The sequence below is a fragment of the Arachis hypogaea genome, chromosome 14, assembly GCF_003086295.3.
Source record: "Arachis hypogaea cultivar Tifrunner chromosome 14, arahy.Tifrunner.gnm2.J5K5, whole genome shotgun sequence".
Classification (NCBI taxonomy): domain Eukaryota; kingdom Viridiplantae; phylum Streptophyta; class Magnoliopsida; order Fabales; family Fabaceae; genus Arachis; species Arachis hypogaea.
The window spans coordinates 11072688-11086954 of record NC_092049.1 but is presented as its reverse complement, the minus strand read 5'-3'; the positions used below and the strand labels follow the sequence as shown (position 1 = coordinate 11086954).

Sequence of the window (14267 nt, the reverse complement as noted above, 5' to 3'; positions counted from 1 at the left end):
AGTTGTTTTCTTATTCTTTGATAAGTTGATGTTGCAGTTATTCTTTTGCTTCCACACTTTGTTCTGTTTTCTCATTATTCGGTTGGGTGAGAATTTGGGAGATATACACATTATGCAGTTATGCACCAACAATGATGTTGTGTAAAGTACAGCAAGAATAGTTTGCCACTAGTCATTTTCTGTAGAAAATTTCCGAGTAAATACGAATCCAAAACTACATTTAGAGGAATTATTCAAAGGAATTATGCATGTAATTATCATCTTACAAAGCATCAATGAGCACTCTAAGGCAAGCATTACATTCACATTCTGTTTAAAGTTTAAACAGTAACAGAATACAGTAAGTTTGGTCACCAATCTATACCCAATTCTCTTGAAAGAAAGATGTTGTCGATGTATTGGAGTAGTGCAGGGGAAGCCGTCACATAAGCTTGCATTAGCACTCTTCCTGAAGATTCTGCAGCATGCAAAAGACATTAAGAAAATGGAGAATATCTATTTCTTAAATTACTATTATTATTTGGGTCTGGAGAAAGGGAAATATAAACATAAATAAAACATGTAAAAAGTTAACTTGATGCCATACTTACCATCCTGATTGAGTTTCCTAAACAATTGCTGCTTTGTTGGGATGTGATGCAATCTTGAAGAAACAGCCTTTCTGAGAGCCCAACCATGATGCAAATGAAATATCTCTGTGTAAGCCTTGGAAACCGCATCTCTTACAGAATTTCCTCTGCCAAAACACAAATTTTCTCAATTCATATTTAATATCACAACCTATAATTATAAGAACATATTAAAATTAAATTATAAATATATATATATATAAAAGACAAACACGGCAATATATATGCCATAATAATATTATATAACATATTAATATCCTATTGCTACCAATAGCTTCAAAAGGTTCCAAGATCTGAACAATAATGCTACTCTATCCCCATCCCATCAGGAAGTGTGAAAGCAAGAAAAAGTGGAAAGTGGAAAGTGGAAACTGGAAACCAATTATACTCGCCATCACGGATCTACAATCTTGTTCGTGGAAAGTGGAAACCAATTTCCACAACCCATCATCATTTTTTTATAAAGAAAATAATATCTCCATTCTCCACTATCATGACAGAAAAACTAACACATGCATTGCAAAGGAGTATGTATGTATGTATGTACGTACTCTGTAAGTAGAATTTGGTGGAAGAGTAGTCTGAGAAAGTCAAGGCCACGTTTTATTTTCAATAGATTCCTCGAGTGGCTACCTTGTTTTCTCACCGTATTGGTTTTCACATCCTCATCAACCATTGATTCCAATGTCTTGAATGACTTGGATGCCTCCATTAGATCATTCACCTAATTCAAGTTGTACACATATATGGTTTTCCATTATTACACTATATGCATGAAAACTAGACTTATTAGTAATAAGTAATGACAATAATAATACCTTGGTAACATAATCCATCTCAATGAACTTGAAATGGAAGCCAACCAAACCGAAAAGAGGAGCCACGAAAGAACATGCCCGGGCGAAAGCAGCAACCTCCACCGCCTCCTCTGCATTATTGGAGGCGGCTGCCACAACCTCTGCAAGCTCCTTAAATGCATCTGCGATCTTTCCAAGAAGGTTGTGATCCACGGCTGCCGCCGTCGAAGTCCTGCTTGATCTTGTTGTGATTCCGTCCTCATCGGATACTGCTGATTGCACCGGTTCTTCTTTTGTAATTCCATGTCCACAGAAGAAGCACGAGAGGGGGCCATGTGACAGTTTCTTTCTTTCACCAACTTCTGCCATGTGGAAACCAAGTAGATGGACCCTCTCCACTCTTTCACTTTACTATGGTGTATTCTTATCTACCCTTCTCAGGAAACATAGACACAAGTTTGAAGAGTGGTAGCATGTAGAATAAGTATATGAAAAGAAATGTAAGAATATCATTCAGCCACCAATCAAGACTTAGGGACAGGTGTGTAAAGTAGTCGAGACTCGAGACTTGGAAGGTCCCGTTTCTAATTTGCAATGAGTCAATGAGTCAATGTCCATCTAGATGCCATTTTGGCCATGTTATGTAACCAGGTCATGGGAATGGGTCAAATACTCAAATATTTGAAGATCAATGCTATGGTGAAGAGTGATTTTCAATGAAGAGTGAAATAAAATTGCAATGTACATTATACACTTATAGTTTTATTCACGGATACCTCTATCACCATCTCCATCTCCTTTTATTCATGGGGAAGGTCTGCATTTTCGTGAAAGTTTTGTGGATCTTCGTTTAACTCCCCGTCTGTGTGTAGTCGCAGCAGGTACCTGTTTGGGTAATTTTACTGATTCCAGAGAAAATGTTTTTTCTCTTTATCTAATGTTCAGTTATTATCATCCTTATACAGAAAGAAAAACTTACCTCAAGCATGTCACGTGCATGCACGATAAAACTGTGGCTAAGAGCTTTAGAGGCAAACTCTCCTCTTGGAAGACTGTTGCACTGCTTGCTGAGTTCCTCTTGTATTGAGTTCAGATCCACACCATCTCCAGCTGTCACAAGAACAACCTGACTATCAGGTCCATGCTCAGCCTGGAAATCATAAATCATGTGCATAGGAAATGAGTCATGTAGAAAGAAAGCACAAGAGATCTGGAAATACAAGCATATTGAAAAACTCATTGAACCTGGGAAAGCAAATCAGCAGCAACATGAGAAGGGATTGCATGCTTATCTGCAATGACCAAAACTTCAGATGGACCAGCTGGCATGTCAATTGAAACCATGGCCTCACTGTTCTGCAGAAGATTTTGAAATTAAACGAGAGAAGAAAAAAGCTCTATGATTGAAAGTATGAAACACAATAGCAGATGCAGATTCAGAGATTTTTTTTTTTAATTGCTTACTTGAAGTATCATTTTTGCAGCTGTGACATATTGGTTTCCAGGGCCAAAGATCTTTTCAACCTACAAGAGTATCACCACAAGTAGAGTGTCAAAGATTGTGGAAAAAAATATCAACTCCAAAGTACTTAGATTCCTTTTTTTTCTCTTTCTTTTTTTTTTTCAAGAAAATGGGCACATTTAAGTACTGTTATATCACCAGATTACGATGTCTATTTAGTATCTGCTTTGCTGCTTAAATATGAATAAATTACTTCTGACATATCATCATGAGTTATGGTCACCATGTATTCATTGCCACAAAATAAGACAAACCAAGACATTCAACTAATACAATAGGGATGTGAAGTTCAAGCATTTAGACCAATTAGGGGATGAGTTTCATCATATCTATCATGAATTAGTAATTTTGTTAGAATTGGATATACTGATAAACACAAAAACTAACTAAACGGTGAAATAGTAATTTTTGCTTAAAAGATTGAATGCAAGACACTAATCAAGGAAAAGGATTCATCAAAAGTATTCTATCCAATTGATCTATCTAGCGCTATTTACTATTACTCCTAAATGTACATGAAGCTACTTAACATGTAATTTCACAAAACCAAACTATGCCACAAATTGTACATAGCCATAGTAAGAATTTGCCCAAGGTAAGTCAGAAGCACAGAATCAGCATTGACATACTTTCATGTTCTCAACGCTTCTCTCAGGTGACTTCTGAGCAGCATGAAACGCATATATATTGCCATAGGCAACATCAAAAGCTTCCTTAATATGAGGATCAAGCTACAAAAGACAAAAAAACAAAGATGTGTTAGCATCAAAACCAGCATCACATGTCCACTAAAATGGAACTTGCAACAAGAGTATCATAGTAAGGTCCCAAAAATGCAACACACCACAGGGTCTGGGAGCTCAGGCACAACTTCAACCAATCTATCCAATTCAACTTTGTCAAACCTTGAAGTATATCTACAAAACCACAAACATAACACTCAAAAGAAGGTTTCAAAATGCACACACAAAAATCCAAAACTTCAAATCAAAATTAAATAACATAAAACAAAGACTTCCTTTTCTGATCAGTAAAACAAAAAGTTTAAGAAGCACCAAACTCACTCTTTAACTGCAGCATCCCCTCTTCTCTGAACATCATGAACAATGGGGTTAACCTGCAAAAATAAAAAATGGAACTTTAGGGCAAAAAGCCAAACCCCATTTGAAAAGAGTGACCAAAAAACCAAATGTGGGGCAAACCCAATACCCACCATGCTGAAAATGGAGGAGAAATCGATGCGGGGCCGGGTCTTGAGTCCGAGAACCTCATCGTTTGTGAGCTGCGACAAGCGATAGGTCTTGATGGAATGGGAATTGGAGGAGCAAGTTATGCGGTTACTTGAAAAAGTATCCGTAGAGAGTGAAGAAGAGGGAGCAAAATTGAACGGTCTAAGGGTGTTGTTACGGTGTGGTCGAATCAAAGAGCAATTCCAGTTGGTGGAAGCTGAAATCGCAGTGTGTATGTATATCTTCATCATCATCATCAGTGATAGCTTGGGTTTGGGTTTGGTGGAACACCACTCTCTGTGAGTTTGGGTTTGCGGCTGAGAAAGTTAGTCCGAGCCTTCGTTTCATGTGACTCTGGGTTCTGAGAATCACACGCAATTTTGTTTTATTTTATTTATTTATTTTCTTTTGTCATTTTGCGTCTGTAACTTTTTGTAAGAAAAAAACATCGTCCCGAAAAAAAAAAAAAAAGAAATAATTATTAGTTTATAATTGTATTTGTAATGTAAACATACGCAACAATTTTTCAATAAATAATTTAGTAATTCATATTAGTTTATAATTGTCTAATTGACTAATATATTGACACCACATATCAGTCACTGAAATACTAATATTATTGTGGTAACCTGAAGTTACAGATCTCTGAATTCAGGTGAATAAATAGGTTTGCTTTTTAAACGGAAATACTAAGATACTATGTACTATGAAGTATGCATAAATGACAGTGTCATCTTTCTCAAGGTTGAATTGTTCCTTTCAGGTTACAGCATATTCAAAAGTTATTAACTGTTTCAAAACTCAACGCAACTGTGTAGCAGAAATTGTGACTCCCTCCAGATTCTAGATAACTGATGTAACTTTTTAGAGTTACAAGGATATATGAGTATCTATATACAAAGGTGGTTGTTAGTTACAAATGAAAGAATAGGCTAAACTAATCAATCATAGGACAATGCCTCAAAACCAATGCAAAATATTGACAATCCTCTATCCATGGAAATAAATTTTAAAGTTTTGGTTTCAATTCATGGCCACTCATGGGGTTTCTGGCTGAAGAGTGATGTCCTGAAAAACCTGCAATCTGTTTCTCCTTGTAAATGAAGAATCACTTTGAATTGCAGGCATTCTTCGGCTTTCCGAGTTTGAAGCCGAAGCTGAAGTCTTGCTTGCTGATTCTGGTCTTTGTTCAGGATTGAAACACAAAGACCGCCTCACGGTTGGATTCCTTGACAACATGCCATTCCCAGGTGGTTGTTGTTGACAGAGAATGTTTGAGTTAGCATTCTCATCATTGACCTCTCCACTATCCTTACCACCATAATTTGCATATGCTCCACCGAATAAATCATCTTGCTCTTCATTTTCTTCTTCTTCGGCTATGTCGGCCCAGCTCTTCCTCTCTATGGTTTTTACATTTGTAACAGATTTCTTAGCAGCAGAAGAGATTTCAGAATCCTGACTTTTGCCTGTGACATTTGCCAAATTGCCATTCAAACCCACGAGAGGCGATTCTGATGGTTTAGATCTCTGGTTACTGCCATCTGCAGGAGGACTATCCAATGTCCCTGCTCTCCACTTTCCATTGAGAGGTGCAGACAAATCATTTGGACTACCAAATGAAGATCTATGATCTGAATAGACATCTCCCCAAGTCTCCCTTTGATATCCATTATTACTGAATCCCCACGAACATCTTTTCGGCTTATTGAAAGGAACCTTTTGGTCTCTTTTTGCAGGATCTGGTGGAGACTTATACAACCTCCTCCTGGCATTAGATGCCTCCACCTCAGATGTTGAAGACCAATTTTCTGTCTTACATTTAGCCACTTCCCAGTTCCTTCCACCCAAGTTTCCGATATTTGGAGCCATTTTCGGTTCAGCAACAGGACCATTTTGTGGAGAACACTGTGATACATTCCTTGCTGATGACGACAAAGACCCCATCTCACTCAGCATTTGTGTGGCACGTTCGTATGATTTGACGAAAGAATCATCCATCTTCCTGTTTTTTGTGGCAGTTGTCACTGCCTGAAGCAGAAATTTTGCTTCTGTAATCTTGTTCATCTGCATCAAACAGATTGCCAAGTTGCATTGCTTGTTCCTGTCAACCTCAAAAGACAGTGCTTTTCTGCAGAAACAAATATGGAAATCATTTCTTTTATCTTCAAAGGAAAAAAAAAAGAGTATAAAGGCAGTTTCAAGTCCATCTTTAAGAGCTAACCGATAATGTTCTTCGGCAATCTTATAGTCACCTCTCTGCAAGTAAGCCCAGGCCAAGTTCCCTAGTATCCTACATTAAGAGAGATTCATAGTCAGGTGTAAGGCCTCTATAAATTACATAAACAAAATGAAGAAACAGCATGTTTGAAAACAAAATGCACCTTGATATCTCTTGCTCTGCAGTTATTTGGATCTTCCTCCCCTGAGATCTTGCCTGTTTTGTTGACCTTCCCACAAAAGTGATACCATCTTCAATTTGCTTCAACTTGTGATGGAGCATGGCAATCTCTTCATCAACTCTCCCTGACCTCTGTACCAACATAACCAAATCTATTAAATGCAAGATGCAGAGAAATTCATCCAACACAAATGTTAGCTTACAACATATTGGTCTGAAAAGAATTCGCCATATTGCTTTATGCCTGTGTCCAAATTATGCACAGAACTAAACAAGAAGGAAAAGTATATGGTAATTCCAAGAAATGCGTATTCATCAGTTAAGAGAAGCATCCAAAGAGTTATTTAACAAAAGCATATCCATTATAAGACATGTGTGGTTCTTCCAAGAAATGCTTGCATTGACATTTTATCCAGTAGAATATTAGCTTCAGACAATGAATAATAAAAGCACCCAAAAAAGAAAGGGGGAAGAGTTCTGATTTACCTTGTAGAGTTCAACCAGGATGTTATCAAGAGATTCTTGGGATTCAGGAAGGCAGAGATGGCGAAACGATTTAATAGCTTCAATTGCCTCATCAGACCTATTCAGCTGCTTCATAACTAAGGCCATGTCCTTCAAGGCACTTTCGACACGATCTCCAGCATTGATTGCTGCCCAAAACATGGAAATTGATCTAGCTGGATCCTTATCCACCAACTGCAAATCAAGGATTATAACTCATTTTTATCTCAGAAACCCCTTGAAACAAAATTAACTGATAGAAACAAATCATCAAACACTTCATTAGCATTCTTCCAATCAAACTTATTGACCCTAGGTAATCATTTTTAATGCCTTCTTCTGTCCCCAATTGCAAGTATTCCTTAGCTCTAATATATCTCTCTTAAATCCCCCCCCCCTCCCCTCCCCTTTCTTTTTCTTCTACCAAGACCAATGATTATAAACACATTCAAACAGATAAGAAAAAAGAGGCAAAAAAAAAAAAAAAACTTTCCCACAATGGAAACTTCAACGCCAAGCAACCAATGGACTCTAGCAAAAAACATTGATATTCAAATGAATAAAACCAAAGGAAAAAAGTACCAAATTCAATAAAGAAAGAAAACGGGAAATGAAACTTAAAAAAAATTAAAAATAAAAAAAAAAACCCTGTCAATTTACCTGAACTTGCTTAGCCTTCACGTAAGGTGAGTCCCCAGCAGGGACCTTGTGAATCACGTGAAAAAGATCATCTTTGTTATGAGGATAAGAAGATGCTGCTACTGATGGTAATGGTGATGTTTACTCTCTGACTCTGACAGTGCCATGTTCGGAGAACTCGAAGAAGAAGAAGAATGCCTTGTTGTCCACGACGGCTGTGGCTGCGGTGGCGTCACAAAGCACCTCGCAGGAGAGCTTCTTTCAAACATCATTCTGAGAAAAAAAAGAAGAAAAACGGGATAATTTTCCCAGCAAGGATTTTCCCGGGAAAAAAGAAAGGTGAATTCTACCGTTAAGATGTGTATGGGCCTTAATGCTATTGGACTGGGCCTCTCTTTTTAAAGGTGAATTCAAACATCAATGATGTATTCTTTAGCCTGATGAGTTGGGAAATATTGTGGACAACCAAAAAAAAAAAAAATTAATGTATTCTTTTTAAAGGAAGTAAAACTGGTCCGAAATAGATTAGGCAATTTAACTTTTTCTTAGTATTTATGCATGTGGAATGCAGTGAAGGAGTTATTTATTAATAAAATTAGGTGAAAAAATAAAACCTAAAAATAGGAAGGATTTTCACCAGAAAAAGAATAAAAAAGGGTTTGTAATAGTAAAAGTATATTAGAATTAGGTTATTTTAATTACAAAAAAAAAAGAATTAGGTTACTTTCATTACTTTTATTCTTTTAGAATATACTAAAATAAATTGCAATTTTAAATTAAAATTGGAGGAAGATAATTTTTTATTTTCATTTTATGGGTTTTTTAATTTTTTTTTTTAATTACACGTTTCGAAAAAAATATTTTTTATATTTATTTAATAACAAGTAAGATCTATTTTTCATAAAAAAATATTAAATATATTTTTATATATGATTTTTTTATTTTATTATATAAAAGATGAACAAAAGGTGAAAGATAGAGGAATATCTAGGAAGATTATCCATAAAATTGTCAAATGAGATTCACATGTAAATGATCTCTCTTTAGACATGATAAAGTTTAATGGTGTCATTTGATCTCTGTAGTCGATTCCACCTAGTAGAATAAAGTGATGTTGTTGTTGTTTGTATTATATGTGTAATATAATTGAATTTACAAATGAAAAAAAAATCAAAAATTGATAATTGAATTAAGTTGGAATGGAACTACATATTTTTTGAGAGGATAAATCTTTTAATTTAACAATTTTTTATGATATTAATTTTATAATGAGATAAAACAGGACATTGATACTTGATAAAGATAAAATAATATATTTAGTTTTAAAATTTTTTGTTATGAAGTTTATTTTAATTTTATTAAAAAAAATTTAATAACTTTGAAGTAAAATTCTAAATCCATCACAAAGATTACGTGTGTTTAAAAAAAAGTTACGTGCATATAAAACATAAAAGATAATTTATCTTAACAAATAATTGGAATTTAAATAAAATTATACATATCTCTTTTATTAGAGTTTGATTAACGTATGTCCTATTTGAATTTTTGTAAATTGTATAAGCTAAGTTCAATTTGCACATATACACATAAATGAAATCATACAAATATCTTTTATACTTAAAAGTTCGAATATATGTAAATCGAATTAAGTCAATTCAATCTAATCATGTAAAAAAGATAGTACTTTACTTTTAAAAATCTAGAATTTTAGTTATGAAAAATTGAAATAGCTCAATTCGATTTATAATAATAAATCAAATTATTCCAATTTAATTTACTAAGATTAGTCTACATTATAAATCAAACCACCCTAATTCGATTTAGTTTTGCATTGTCTATTTAAGACTCAACTTAGGAACATCTAGAAAAAAAACAAGACGGAAGACTATTTCACTAATTATAGAAATTTGAATCAGTCCTTTAAATATCTAAAGGTGTTAATCATATTAAATAATTTAATATATTAAAGTATTTAATAAATTTTATTTTTTTATATGAAAATATTTTAAATACTATTTACATGTATAAATTAATTTTAATATATAATTAATTTTAAACATAACAATAATATGATTGAAATAGGTATTATTTAAACTGAATTAAATTTTTTCTGATTAACTTTTTCTTTTAAATTAAATTTTGATAAGAATCTTGTTTTTTAATATATATATATATATATATATATATATATATATATATATATATATATATATATATATATATATATATATAATGAGCATTTAATCAAGAAAAAAGAAGATCAATATTATAACAAAAATAAAAGTTAAGGAAGATAGAAAAATAAACTTTTTTTTATGTCATAAATATTATAATAAAAATAAAATTTTTAACTGAGCGAAAAATAATCAATATTTAAAAATTGTAATGAGTAGTATAATAATTGTTTAAAAGATATAAACATTAATTTTAATGTATTAAAATTTGTATATTTTTTACATAATTATTTAATCATTTTTTTTTAAATAATTATTTACCTTATAATTCACCGAACAGTATAAATTTCTTTTAATCGTAGTTTTTTAATTTAAATTTAATTACTTTTATACATTTTACATGATAAATAACTTAGACATTTTATTTTTCATAATTTAATTTTTAATTATTAAATTTATAAAATTACTTTTTTTATTTTTTTATATTATTTAAAAACTTTAGTTATACGCATATTAATATATGATATAATTCTTTTATATTTTATTTAAAAGTGATATATTTTATATAAATCAATTATTTTAAATAAAATATAATTGACAAGAGACATCATTTGTATGAAATAGTAAGACAAGACAGGATCTTAACATATAAAAAATGAGAATTTTTTTTTCATAAATTTTAAAACATCATAAAACAAAGAAAAAAAAACTTCAATTTGAGAACACTCTACTCTTTGTAACCTTTTCTACTCCGAACAGTCAGACAATGACAGTAATGTTCTATTAAAATATTAGGCGAAAATAACTATGCCACTGTAATTAGTATGCCACTGTAAAATGAGTTTGACTTTAAATTTTTCACAAAATAAATTGTCACTATGAACTAGTATGCGATGAAGTGTAAAATTCTCCTTAAACATGAATAATGCGACCACGACGAGAGAGGACAGGAGCAGAGCCGGAGAAGAACGACGAAACAGGATTATGAGTTATAGAACACGAGACTCCACCACTTCGGCCATGACGCTCGCGATTGGCTATGGAGGCGCGAGGCTGGAGCTCCCATGCAACTGAGAATTCCGGCGGCAGTCTCGATGGAGAAACCTAGGGTTTTCTTCTAGGGAGATGCTCCTCCTTCTGTTGGTAATTGGGCATGGTGCGAAGATGAGAAATTGCTGAAGACTCTATCTAACCTGTTTCATCCAATTATACACAAACACACGCACACATTAATTCGAACCAACTTGGTTCGAATTATACACTTATTAAAAAATTAAAAAAAAATATATTTTATTTTATACATTAAAAAAAGCTAACAAAATATTTAATTACGAGACTTCTTTGAAATATTAATGAGCTATCAATTCGAATTCCATACAATACTCTTTTGTCCATTTTTAATAGCTCATGAATATTTTTTAATAAATTTATTTAAATTATACTACAAAAAATATTTGATCTTATGCAAAATAATTTTTAAAAAATGGCTTAAAAAATGTTAAGAGTACTATAAAAACTTGTAACGTTCTAATGACTTAGAACATTAAAGAAATACTCTACATAGTCAATAATAATTTAGAAATTAAAGAAAAAATATTTTTATCATGTATTTACCTAAATCACTAGAATATTACAAACTTTTATAGTACTCATAACATCTTTTAAGCCATTTTTTTAAAATTATTTTGTATAGAATAAAATATTTTTTTAATTGTTTTATATGGAATAAAATATTTTCTTTTATTTCTAAATTATTATTGACTATGTAGAGTATTTTATTTAAAATTTGAGTACATGCATGTATTTACCTAAGTTATTAGAACGTTACAAATTTTTATAGTACTCCTAATATTTTTTAAGCCATTTTTTTAAATTGTTTTGCACAGGATCAAATATTTTTTGTAGTATAATTTAAATAAATTTATTAGAACAATTTATTAAAAAATATTCATGAGTTATTAAAAATGGACAAAAGAGTATTGTATGGAATTCGAATCGATTGCTCATTAATATTTTAAAGAAGTCTCGTAATTAAATATTTTGTTAGCTTTTTTTTTAATGTATAAAATAAAATATATATTTATTTAATTTTTAAATTATTAATTTTGTTAATAAGTGTATAATTCGAACCAAGCTGGTTCGAATTAGTGTGTGCGTGTGTTTGTGTATAATTCGAACTAAGCTGGTTCGAATTATGTAAAAATAGAGTTTTCAAATCAAGCTGGTTCGAACTACATATAAATGTGCACTGGTAAATTCATGAAGCAAATTTTGGTTTAGCGAATTTATGTAATATTTTATTCCCTTTGGCTTACTTGAGTTTTTTACCCTCCATTTTTTATATGAGAAGCACTCTATACAACCAAAAAGGTCCAATCCTTGAAGCTGTTGTGCAATCTAGCTGGGCTCAACCATTCCCATGAGCGCCCACCTTCTCTTAATTCCATGCACTACTCTGCCAAACCGCAACATGTGTTAAAAAGAGATGCAACTAGAGAAATTATTTATAAATTTATATGAAATTTGATCTGTATACTAGAGCTGTGTTTGTTTCGAAGAATAGGATATGACAATATACTGAGAATAGGATAGGACAAGACAAAGACACTGATGGACAGAAACACAAAATTTTGTGTTTTTGTATTCTATTTGGTGATAAATTAGAACAAATTATAAAATTTCAATTTATTCTCATTTTTTCATTAAAAAATTTGAGATAAAAAATATAATAATAAAAAATATAATTATAAAAAATTAACAAAAATAATAAAAAAAAAAAATAAATTGTGTCCTTTTTTAGTATCTTCGTGTCCTTTTCGTCAGGATGAACACAAAATACATTAATTCAATGTCTCTGAATACATTGTTTCTGTCCATATCTACTCTGTTAAACACAATTTTGTGTCTCTGTGTCCTTGTCTTAATATCCTGTCTCTATAAACAAACGCATCCTAGATGATCCTAAAAAAATTGCTAATTTTTTTTTAAGGCCAGAACTAGATTCTGTAATGTATCACAGAATAATCTGCTTGAAGGGATGAAAAGGGAATGAGAAAAATGTGTGTGGATTTAAGAGTGAAAAAGGAAAAAGGAAAAAAAAAAAAAAGAAATGCTAGCAATGAGCAATGATGATTGCTGTAATGATGGAAAGTGAAGAAGAATAATAGAAGAAAAGAAAGAAAAAGTGAAAAGAAGAGAGAAAAAAAATTGGAAATGGAAAACTAGCGGTTTTATAATTACTAGCCGTTGCGGTTATTGGGCCAAAATTGCAGGTGTAGCAGGTTTAAGATATTGGGCTTTATGGCCCAAATTATGGTTTTTTGTTAATCATGTATCAACTATATTTTAGGCTTAGATTGGAAAAAAATTTAATTAAGCTATTTTTGAAAAATAGCTTAAACAATAAATGACTATATTAAAAGTAGTTTATAAATAAGTTATTTTGTGTTTAGATTTTTAATTTTAAAAGTGTTTATTTTATAGAAATGTGATAAAAAGTAATAGTATTATGAGAGAAGTCGTTTTTTTTAACTTCTCTATAAGTTCCTATATAGCTTCTTAGAAAACCGCAATTTAGTTTTGAAAATTACACCAGATATTAATACTACTACTTTTCATAAGTCAAAAGCTCAAAAAGAGTTACTTTTGAAACTTCTCAAACGGGCTCTAAGTATATATATACTCAAGTCAATCAATATGGGTTGGTAGAATGATTAATTCATTTGTTCGTTTAAGTAAGTGTCAGAAGTTCAAATTCCACATATAACAATTCATTGGCCAGTAATAGAATCTTAAATAAAACTCATATATGTGACGAATTAGTTATTATCCTATTAAATTGGAAGATGCTAGATAACCAAAAAAATATATACTAAAATTAATTATTAAAATAGAATATATATTAAAATATAAAATATATACTAAAAATAAGTTAAGTATACGTATATTTATTATGGACTGATTTCGGTTTATAAATAGTATTTATGATGATGTATAGTTAGATAATGAAAAATATATCCCATGCAATAAATTAGAACGTACATACAATATAGAAAAAGATTCCTTAGCCAAGCCTATAAACTCGTACATGCTTCTGTCCTACTATATTAACCCTATAATAATTGGCGTGAGGGCAAAACGATATGGCTAAATTCTAAATCATTGAAAATTTTGTATTAATAAGTATTATTTGTACAAACATTTTCAATTTTTCATATATTTAACTAGCTACTTAAATGAATCAATGACTTTTATTTGAACGTAATCACCATATATATATATATATATATTCTATTGTCTTTCACATATTTATTTAGCTTCCTTCTAAACACTGAATTCTTAAAATACACATAATATTATAATCAGTACAATT

At 31.4% G+C, this 14267-nt stretch overlaps 2 protein-coding genes across 4 annotated transcripts; both read right to left on the bottom strand.

Annotated features, from left to right (window-relative positions):
* Nucleotides 1–175: 175 nt before the first annotated feature.
* On the bottom strand, nucleotides 176–4650 carry LOC112741483 (accelerated cell death 11). Of its 3 annotated transcripts, XM_072213755.1 has the most exons (9): nucleotides 4162–4650; nucleotides 4013–4065; nucleotides 3793–3865; nucleotides 3578–3679; nucleotides 2891–2950; nucleotides 2672–2782; nucleotides 2406–2576; nucleotides 2203–2311; nucleotides 1718–1859 (listed from the first exon to the last, which is right to left on the bottom strand). In XM_072213755.1, exons 1-8 carry the CDS (start codon nucleotides 4432–4434, stop codon nucleotides 2231–2233), a joined length of 924 nt encoding a protein of 307 aa, XP_072069856.1. In that variant the 5' UTR covers nucleotides 4435–4650; the 3' UTR covers nucleotides 1718–1859; nucleotides 2203–2230. The 3 variants fall into 3 exon arrangements, with proteins under 3 accessions (XP_072069857.1, XP_072069856.1, XP_025646281.1); XM_025790496.3 differs by having other exon boundaries at nucleotides 1718–2311; XM_072213756.1 differs by lacking the exons at nucleotides 2406–2576; nucleotides 2672–2782; nucleotides 2891–2950; ... (2 more) ...; nucleotides 4013–4065; nucleotides 4162–4650 and adding exons at nucleotides 176–457; nucleotides 591–736; nucleotides 1181–1353 and having other exon boundaries at nucleotides 1448–1859; nucleotides 2203–2330.
* Nucleotides 4651–4992: 342 nt separating this feature from the next.
* Nucleotides 4993–7858, bottom strand: LOC112742230 (uncharacterized). The gene is made up of 5 exons (XM_025791467.2): nucleotides 7743–7858; nucleotides 7065–7277; nucleotides 6562–6710; nucleotides 6402–6470; nucleotides 4993–6308 (listed from the first exon to the last, which is right to left on the bottom strand). The coding sequence occupies exons 2-5, from the start codon at nucleotides 7242–7244 to the stop codon at nucleotides 5216–5218; spliced, it is 1491 nt and encodes a 496-aa protein (XP_025647252.2). The 5' UTR covers nucleotides 7245–7277; nucleotides 7743–7858; the 3' UTR covers nucleotides 4993–5215.
* Nucleotides 7859–14267: the final 6409 nt, after the last annotated feature.

Excerpts from the sequence above, each read along its gene's own strand:
- LOC112742230 (XM_025791467.2), bottom strand. The coding sequence starts at position 7,244 with ATGTTTTGGGCAGCAATCAATGCTGGAGATCGTGTCGAAAGTGCCTTG. Across the intron at positions 6,711-7,064 it reads TCCTGGTTGAACTCTACAAG|AGGTCAGGGAGAGTTGATGA; the intron begins GTAAATCAGAAC and ends ATGTTGGTACAG. Across the intron at positions 6,309-6,401 it reads ATTGCCGAAGAACATTATCG|AAAAGCACTGTCTTTTGAGG; the intron begins GTTAGCTCTTAA and ends TTGTTTCTGCAG.
- LOC112741483 (XM_025790496.3), bottom strand. The coding sequence starts at position 4,434 with ATGATGATGATGAAGATATACATACACACTGCGATTTCAGCTTCCACC. Across the intron at positions 4,066-4,161 it reads TCTCCTCCATTTTCAGCATG|GTTAACCCCATTGTTCATGA; the intron begins GTGGGTATTGGG and ends TTATTTTTGCAG. Across the intron at positions 2,783-2,890 it reads CTGCAAAAATGATACTTCAA|AACAGTGAGGCCATGGTTTC; the intron begins GTAAGCAATTAA and ends AATCTTCTGCAG.